Source organism: Amyelois transitella, chromosome 11, assembly GCF_032362555.1.
Source record: "Amyelois transitella isolate CPQ chromosome 11, ilAmyTran1.1, whole genome shotgun sequence".
In the NCBI taxonomy this organism is placed as follows: domain Eukaryota; kingdom Metazoa; phylum Arthropoda; class Insecta; order Lepidoptera; family Pyralidae; genus Amyelois; species Amyelois transitella.
The window spans coordinates 3,608,635-3,618,606 of NC_083514.1; the positions used below are offsets into that span (position 1 = coordinate 3,608,635).

Genomic DNA, 9,972 nt, shown 5'->3' on the forward strand with positions numbered 1-9,972 from the left:
GACTGTGATTGGTTAAGATAATTCTTTTTAATCTTTGTCTTAGCAAAAACAAAAAGAAGTACTCAGCTTTCAAAATAAAATTATAAGGATATTTACAAAGAAATCGTTCAAAGACTATCAAAAGGGATTGAAAAAAATTAATTCTATGTATTTCATTTCACAATATGTACATAGATACTCATTGTAATTTAATTCTCAATCGAGATCCATCCTATAATAAAGCACAGCTGATTTTGACATTGACATTTTACTCAAACATTTGTTGTCAATCTTGCTGTAAATGTAAACAAATCATATAGTTATAACAACTTTTATAAATATAGTTTCGTGCTTGTTTCTTTTATTTAAATTAATTGCTGAGGTATCGCACAGAAAGTATATTTACGAAACTTTCTAACAATAGCAATGGATATCACTTCTAAATTACAATCAATTTGTATGAATGAAGTGCTCGTTGTCTACAGTAACAAAAAATAAAATATTTCTTACAATGAAACATGAACATGATTTAACTTCGGAATTTACAATGGAACAGGTAAAAGTGTTTCTACAGAAGGTTTCTACTTACTTTTGTTTGATATACTTGTGCAATTAGTGAATCAAAGATTCCCTATGGATTTTGAGAAAAAGGACTGAACATCTTCTACATCTTTCATCAACACTCGCTTGGTAGGGTAATTAGTTTGGCTGAATGACACACATGTTTGTAATTACTAATACTGGCACTCCGTACTATAGAGATTTATTTTAGAAGTTTTAAAATTGGAGACTATCCAATTTTTACCTGCGAGGTCTTCCTCATTTCCAGCCAGTAGCCTCATGAGTAAAGTTTAGATTTGATTTTATTAATTTGCAAAATTACAGATTTTTTACAGTAAGTAATGATAAATGTTGCTTGAGAAATATTAATGGTTTAATCAATTGTTTTTGCTTTTGGCAAGTGTACAATTATTTGTTTAACCATGAAACTAATTGTGGTATTTTTCTTGCCATATCCATTAATTATAACATTCATAGAACTAGAACAAACTTTATCAGTTGTTTAGTTTTTGCAATTTGAAATGTTGATAAACTGTTGATTAATTAAATGGTAGTATGCTAACCATACATCAGTTGTTAGTTTCAAAGCATGGGCTCTGCTTTAACTGACACTTGACATGTAGTGAAAATATTTAACAAAGCTTGTATCTACCACCTTATATCGCTAACTTGCCTTAAGAAATCCAGGTCAATTATTCTGTCCTTGAGTCTCTTTGTACAACATTCATAAGAAGGGACACATACATAAAATCACGCCTCTGGAGGGGTAGGCAAAGCTACCTCTTTCCACTTGCCACAATCTCGGCATAGATCTCTGCATACTTCCTTCGCTTCATCCACATTCATAACTCTCTTCAGGCAAGCTCGGGGGTTTCGGGTACTTTTGACCTGACCGTTTACCAGGACATCCTTAATTTGACCAAGATACATTTGTCTAGGTCTTCCCACTCTGACCTTTCCCTCCACACTCTCCTTGTATATCTGCTTAGTCAACCTGCTTTCATTCATCCTCTCCACATGATCAAACCAACTTAACATACCCTTTTCTATTTCTGTAACTTCATCTTCTTTCACATCACAACATTCCCTTATCACACTGTTCCTTATCCGGTCACTCAATTCAAGTAAAGAAGGGATGGAGTGGTTATATTCAATACTTACATACATACATACATATCGTCACGTCTATATCCCTTGCGGGGTAGACAGAGCCAACAGTCTTGAAAAGACTGTTGGCTCATATTCAATACTTCCTGGAACATAATTTACGGACATAAGTTCCTTTAGCAACCTTGATCAAAATCAGTAAGGTCCCTCTTTAACACAGTATTGGGGGACAGAATCTTGTCATACCATAGTGAAGGTGCAACAACAGGAACAAATGCTTAAAGTTTTAGCAGGCCTAATGATTTCAGATGCCGGAATTGACAGTCTCCTCTGAGATATATACAGAGTATGACTATAGAACCAAAATCACGCCCAGCATTGAAGGCAGTAAGTAGTATAATATGGTAGCTACCTATGCGCTTGTAAAGTATATTTTCTTCTTAATAGAAGTTAAATTTTAAAGCTTTACCACATGAGAAGCTTTATAGTTTATTAATAAGATGTAGAGAAAAAATTATACCTATAATCACAAATATTTGATTCTGTATCTGCAATGATAACTTGAAAGTGTTTTTTTTATCTTATTTAATTGTCTGTAATACAAGTTTTCATTCAGTCAGATTGTTGAATAATTAAATAATTTACTTTTACAGATGTGATATCAGAGTTTCCATTTTCGCTTGTGAAAAACAATGAAGTAAAATATGACGATGATAATGACTTGGATATTGAGAGGCCTGAAAGATATTCTATAAAGATTGGTAAGTTGAATAATTCCATAGGTATTTAATAAGTTAAAGAGGGATTAAGATGTGTGATGTACATACATTACCTACATATCTTAAAAACATTATTATAAATCTCTCTTCCATCACCTAAATCTGGCTTTTGATTCTTGTGACTTTGCCAACTAAATAAGGGATAAAGACGCGACATAATGACATAGAAAAAGTGGAAAGTTAATACATAGGTGTTATCTTTTTATTATTTAACCACTTTCTGTCAGTATGGAAATAAGACTAATTATTAATCCAAAAATCTAAAGAGGAACATGCATTTAAATTTTGGCTGATAATAATGCTTATATAGAGACCATAACTTGTGAATTGAACTTGAAACAACTAACTTATAAATTTCAGAGCATAGTGCGCAAACAAAAATAGCATTAGTAGGTCTTCAAGTATGGCGCGGTGCTTTTTTGCTTGGTGACCTGCTCATACACCTGGGGACCGCTGGTCAGCTGGATGGCAGGACAGTGCTGGAGCTGGGAGCCGGCACGGGTCTCACCAGCTTCGTAGCCGCCATGTACGCCAAGAAGGTTTTATGCACAGGTATCAAAAGCAATTATAAACAATAAAGAAGTGAAAATGTGGGATATCACATGAGACTAGATTTAACTAGGTAGTTTAAATTGAAACGTTGGTAGGGAGTAAGGTCTAAAGAAAATCTATACTTTCGTTTTTGCGATAATTTGGGGCACTTTACACCGAAGAAAACGGGCACAAACAACAAAGAAAATTGTATAATTTTATGAAATTATTAATTTTCAGATATAAATCTTGGCGGCATATTGGAACTTATAAAATTAAATTCGAAATATAATTCGAAGCTGATTAAATCAGAGTTTCAAGTGATGCCTCTCGACTTCAAGGAGATCGACTGGAGCGAACAAATGACCAGGGAAATAAACGACGTAGATATAGCTGTCGCTGCTGATGGTGAGTTTCTCGGCGCTTATTCGTGGTCCCCTCAGGAGGATCACGGGAATTATTTTTACCTATAGTCACCGTATATTCTGAATTGTGGTTGCCAACGGGTCTGTAGCGGGAGCGATGTTTCGGACTCGACCGCCATCAAAGATAAGATCTTCCGCAAAGCTAGATGTTATGCCTAGCCTAGGAAACCGTGGCACCGACGATCTTGAGTCGGAGGTTGTATTTATGCTGCAATCTATAGAAACTTTGAAGGCGCGAATGAGATTCTTTCTTTTTTGGCTGATGGCGTGTGTGTGACGTTTGAAGATGTCGCCATAGGCCTACTCTTCATAGATGCAATCCTTTGTTAAGTACGAGTAGATCGTGCTAGAATAGCTATTGCCCGCAGCTACCCTAGTCTACATTATCATTTATAGAAATTTTAGGGAACCAGGTGCTTTTTTCGCAGTGCCGAAAATTTTACGTACGTAAAGACTAACGTTATTTTACGTACGTAGTGTAGTTTTGAAGATTATATGATAATAGTAATACGCTTTGTTGAGAGAAAGTTCAAGAACCATATATGAATAATAATTTCCTCGATCGTAGCTGGTTTGATTCCCATCAAACGTAAGTTGATCTTTATGCGTTCCTATTTTAGTACAGTCGCCTCGAAAACCATAGCCTACTCACAATATTCAACAATTTTCAGTTATCTACGACGACGACGTGACTGCAGCGTTCGTATCGACGATACAAAAGATACTAAACTCCAAACCGCCGAAGACATTATATGTTGTTCTGGAGAAACGCTACGTTTTTACCATAGAACACATGGATTCCGTGGCGCCATGTTACGAGACATTCCTCACTTTGTTGGACAAAGTAAAGACAGACAACGCCCATTCCACATGGACTGTTCAGCAACTGCCACTTGACTTCCCGAAGTATTTTACGTATGACAGAGTAAAAGAGTTAGTTTTATGGAAAATTTCCTCGAAACCCAATAAGACATGACGCTGTGATATTAGTTTTAGTTTATATTAAATTGTTTTCGTTTTGATAACTTTGTTTCATTGGATATCTAGATCCTAAGAATTTTGCGAGATGTATCAGGATAACCTTTTTGCTGAATGATAAATCAATTTGGATGACACAAAAGTAAAAGGTCTTAAATACTGAAGTAGCCAATGAAATTCCATAATATTAACGTCACGTTTATTTAAATTTAGAAAAAATATATTAACAATAGAACTCGCGTAACTTGCGACTTAATATCGTCAATGTCTATATTGCTTAAACTTTACGCGGAAATATAGCACTTATTCCAAAAGGAAACTATTTGAGAAAACAAAGGGGATTACTGAGGTAAGGAAGAAAGAAATACGCTTTGATATTTACATAAGCCATTAAAATAAAAATTACTGTAATGAAAAACGCCACAAGACAAAAACGCAACTTCCATAATTTAAACACTGTACATTGTTATCTAAATAAATAAGTATAAATCACAATAAATTATTATAATCCAAACTTATTACTGGTTCATAACGACTAAGACAATTGTGAATTAACGCTAGACTTAAAATTATTTCTGTGTGGGCCAAAACTCGTTGTATTTCGTGAGGAAAGTTTTTCTGAGTTCGGAATTTCTTGCTTGTTGGTCCTTTTCTTTGCTAAGGGCTTCCACGCTCTGGCCAATGCAGTTGTCGCCTCGGAAATGGATGATAACGACTTGTGTGTTGAAAGTTACGTTTTTATCTGGATTCTGCTTCGTGTACGCCGAGTAAGTACAAAAATCCGTTTGGAAGGGAAATGTTAGGTCTTCTGCTGGAACAAAATATTGTTACAGAAGTATAATTTAACAACGCTCACAACCGTAGGCGCTAGGGAAAATAGGACCAGCTACGTTTAGATTCAGTGGTTGTTAAAGCTCCTATACATACATCCTTTGTGCCGCATTGACGCAATACACGCGTCCGATTGTGTTTTATTTTTTACTTTTCGAATTTAGAATTATAGTCAAATTATATTCAAAAACAGCTCCGTATTTTTTTTAATCCCAAAAATAATAAGCGACAATTCAAGACAATGGTCTAAATGTGCTGCCACCACAAGCGCATTCTGTATAGATATAAATGAATATTAGTTCCCTAAAAAGTATACGAAACTAGTACATACGCCAGCAGAATGACGAATTATTTTAGCCCCGCTTGCCTTCCCCCGATTACTCATTCTCAATGGAACCGAGCCCTCGAAGCATCATGGCGGCGGATGCTAAGATGTACCTAAACGCAAATATGAAAGAAAGAGAGAGAGAGAATCATCAAACTCACGATCAGTGTATTCCTCATGGCCCTGCGCAGTCGAGTCCCCGGTGCACTCGGGCACGCATCTACCGTCTTTCAAGATGCCCCGCATCGTCGTCAGCTTGCTGATCGCCTTCTCTCCCACCTTGCTCATCTCGCTCTTGTGCTTGTCTATGTTCCGAAGTAATTTCTTCATCTGAAAGAATAGTTGATGTGACAAAAGATCGCGTTAACGTGTAGGTAGTGAAACCAACTGACGGACGTAGGTAACCCACAATTCAAAATTGTTCGCCAAAGAAAAATATCCTTATCTTCTGACGGACCTAAAAGTGGAATGTATGAAAAAATACCAAAGTCTTCTTCGCTGTAAGTTTTAGTCCTCTTTTTAAGGCGATAGAAGAACACTGAACGGGGGTCGGGAATTCATAGAATACCTATTTAGGTATCTTCAATTTAATGAGATTGAAATAAACAAAATCCCAAACGTCTATTTATGCAAAATATAAAATCGTTATTCATTTTATTGGAAACATTGTCCAAAACCTTTATATATTTTTACGTGTAGGTAGGTACTTACAAAACTCACCGTTTTGGATATTTTCTTCGGAGGATCTTGGTACGATATCTTGGGTTCCCCAGGGTTGCTGCCGACGACATACAGCGTGCTTTTAGATATGTCGAAGTCGGACCTCTGGCCTTCTGAAGAGTCCGTGAATCGACCAGACACGGTCGAGGACTTGCTGTTGCTTGGCACGTACGCTGTTTTGGCCAAGTGTTCATTTGCCTGTGTTATATTTGAAGAAATATGAATAGCAGTGCAGTAATCATAAAAAGCTAGACACTTTCAGGCACTCCAATGGGAAGATCGCAATAAATGGCGAAAAATCATGAAGAACACACCGGTTTTACCTTATCTAATGAAACTTCTAAAAATATATATTATCGAGCTTTTATAGTTACCTAACTAAGAAGCTGCTATTACACACGTGACCTTACGTTAGTTTCTTTGTTTGACTTTTGACTCTTTTACAAAATTCATAATTTAAATAGGTCCAGCGGTTAATGCTGAAAGGGTAACTGACCAACAGACTTTCGAATATTAAGAATAGACAATGTAAAAAAATAATCACCCGTCGTGTCGGCGATTTCTTGTTAGATTTCTGCCTCCGCTTCATTGTGATATCTTCGTCATTCGACAGGCTCTCTTCAGACGTCGACGGAAACACCTCATTTAGGCTGAGAACCTCCACATTACATTCTTCCAACATTGAAGGGTTGTCTGCATCGGCCACTTGGCATAGTTGGTCGGTGGAATGTATGCTGATAAAAGATTTTTGTCCGGAACACAACGTGGCTTCGTCTGCGCTCGAAGGCGATGGTTTCTTTGAAACCGTTACTGAAAACTCACTGTTTTAAATAAAATTATATACCCACTGTTCCTAACCTGCCCCACTAAGAATGTTTGGTACCTTCATATTCTTAGTAAGAAAGTTGTCGAAAGGTGAAACAAAATGAGCCACACCCCACATGCTCTTTGAAAACAAATTAAGAGGACAAAGCTATGCAATGCACATTATTATATCTTAGTTCTTAACTCCTCACTAGTCCAGTCCATGCAGAATTGGATGGAAGGGTAGGACAGGAATTTGATCCAAATCATTGCAGCAATATTTATCTTTATATTAACTAGAAAGTTCTTTGAAGCAGCTACGCTATGTCGAGAGAGTACAAGCAATGCGATTGCAAGGAAGCTATACTTCATCCTTGGGAATCAAGTTCACAAGCAGTTGAGACACTCATATTTGAATAAGAACGTCATACTTACCAGCGTATGTACGACTCTCCGTCGGGTTACAACTAATTACCTCTCCTGAGGAACAGAAAAAAAAAACACTCAATGAAGTAAGAATCGACTAGAAATACACTGAATAAGGCTTGTTTTCGATCACCAATACCTTCTTCTTCATTCCTGCTCGATATTTGCGCGTCTGTCTTGCTATGATCTGCTATTTTATGTGTGTTCTTCGAGTATGACATATTTAACAACAAATTTCAGATTGCTAACTTTGTCAAATGGCTTTCCATTTTTCTCACTGATCACTCCTTTGACAATTCGAATTTTAATTATCTCCAAGGAGATGTGTGATAAATGCGACTATGTACTTTATGGTTTAAATTAGCTTATTTTAACCGACTTTTCGAAGCACTGATTATGTTCTCAAGCGTTGTGTGGAATTAATATTTTTTGGACACCTCTGTACTAATAGGGTATAGGTATATAATGGGTTTCAATAAAGTAAAGAATATTCTATCACCACTTTTCTATCTATTGGATAGGTACAGTTCTTAGTAAATAGTTGCAATATCAATTAAGATGGCAAATTATGAGATATTAACTACTTTAAGATCCATCCTGCTATGAAAACAGATAATTATTGAAATTTACAGAGGTCACCACAAGTAATAAGAAATTATACTTAACTTCGATTTTTTATATGCTAGTTCATTCAGATTTTCGTCAATAAAATTTAAATAAAACATATAAATATTGAAAATAATTGTTATATTTCAGCATAAGTACAATTATTTTTGTGAACATTACTCAAAATGAAACAATACAAAAATAACAAAACATACGTATTTAAATCTGCCCAATTCTAAAAGCGAATATTTCAGTTACATACTTAGGTTCCTTCTAAATACCTAACGATTGATGTCTTATCAAATATGTGATTTTAAATAATTCAGAATGATTGAAGATCGTTCTAAATTAATAATAAAACTGGAAAAATATTATACGTAACTAATCATAGTTGATACCTAGCGGAGTCTATGTGCAATAAAAGTATAAGATTGTTTATTATAAATATTGTTTTAATAATCTAAAAAATCCAGTTTAACGAGTAATTTACTCTTTATTCTCTAGAAATTGAAGAACTGGTTTTAAATGGCCAGATTATGGAGTATTATGAAAAACGACTAAAGAACAAAAACAAGTACAAATAGTGCATCAAATCAGGCAGTGCATCAGTTAGACCAAGACCTATCGTTAAATTATTACCAATTTATTTAACATCTTATCTTCTTCATACCTTTTGGAAGAAACACAAACAACAAAAATATATAAGCTGTGTTGGGAAGGTCTCTTCTTCGTTACCTGAATTACTACTCCTGGAGCGTATCGTAGTTATAACCTTTAACGGTAAGAGCAATTGCGTCAAGTTATAATAAGAGAGAAATAAAGAGTAAATTTTTATAATTATAACAGTCACAGAAACATAAGACTGATTTTTTTAAGGAATTGAAGCACCTAGCAGTCTTCACGTATGCTTACCAAATCAGTGTTTGATTCTAGTAAGATTAATTATTTATTTTTTTAATTACATAAAATTTGTTCTAATCACAAACTACATCCATTTTCATTCAATTCATTTTTTGAAAATAGACAATAATAAAATGTAATGTCATTCACTAAACATAAGGAACAAAGAATTGATCACAATTCATTTTTTATTTTGGCTCATCATAATCACACGTACAGCTGAACTAATTTGTGAAATAAATAGCACAAAAATGAACCTGTCGTTAGAAAAATATTTTAAAATGACTCAAATTACAATATTTTTATCCCACCACCCATGTCTCTACCAACCTTCTTATTATCGCCGAAACATGGGAGGGAGTGCTTTGATCTCGTGTTAGCTTTCCCTTGTCCTCCGTCTTGTAGTCCCACGGTGGGACAACTGAGACGATTAATGGGACTAGTGGTATAGAATGTATTGGTAATTTACTCAGTATAGTAATTAAAAACAGTTGGAGTTATCGATAGTAAGTTGAAAAACAGGTATAATAGTCGATATGTATGTATCTATAACATAATAATATAATCAACAGGGTTTGCAATTGAATCGGACAGGATCATTTATAGGCTCTAAAGATTGGTTTATTCCACATGTTCTTTTCCATTAATGCTTCTGGGAAATTATCTGCGTAAAATCTAATGTAACCGAAAAACAAATGTAATAATCAATAGTGGAATAAACCTTTGAAAATTTGATCTTCGTTCCCTATTGACCAAGAGAACCAGATCGTCTAAAAACATAATTAAAAACTAAAACTATGTCGTCCATTTAATGGAATTTCATTTAATTAATACTAAATTATCTTATAGGCCTGTAATGAAATGGAAAAAAATAATTTAGCAAAAATCGGCGAGATAAAGAATAAGAAAATCATTGATTAATAAGGAATTCTTCGCAGTGTGCATTGAAAATAATAAAATTCACAATGGCTGCAATTTAGCATAAGTTGATTGAAATTTA

General features: G+C 34.8%; 2 protein-coding genes across 2 annotated transcripts; one reads left to right on the forward strand and one right to left on the reverse strand.

Moving 5' to 3' along the window:
* Positions 1 to 269: 269 nt before the first annotated feature.
* LOC106134984 (methyltransferase-like protein 22) lies at positions 270 to 4,360 on the forward strand. Its single transcript, XM_013335138.2, has 6 exons — positions 270 to 535; positions 1,956 to 2,034; positions 2,301 to 2,408; positions 2,787 to 2,978; positions 3,198 to 3,365; positions 4,054 to 4,360. The coding sequence occupies exons 1-6, from the start codon at positions 443 to 445 to the stop codon at positions 4,356 to 4,358; spliced, it is 945 nt and encodes a 314-aa protein (XP_013190592.2). The 5' UTR covers positions 270 to 442; the 3' UTR covers positions 4,359 to 4,360.
* Positions 4,361 to 4,702: 342 nt separating this feature from the next.
* LOC106134862 (uncharacterized) lies at positions 4,703 to 7,775 on the reverse strand. Its single transcript, XM_060946674.1, has 6 exons — positions 7,606 to 7,775; positions 7,476 to 7,520; positions 6,781 to 7,046; positions 6,237 to 6,434; positions 5,678 to 5,846; positions 4,703 to 5,168 (listed from the first exon to the last, which is right to left on the reverse strand). The coding sequence occupies exons 1-6, from the start codon at positions 7,685 to 7,687 to the stop codon at positions 4,930 to 4,932; spliced, it is 999 nt and encodes a 332-aa protein (XP_060802657.1). The 5' UTR covers positions 7,688 to 7,775; the 3' UTR covers positions 4,703 to 4,929.
* Positions 7,776 to 9,972: the final 2,197 nt, after the last annotated feature.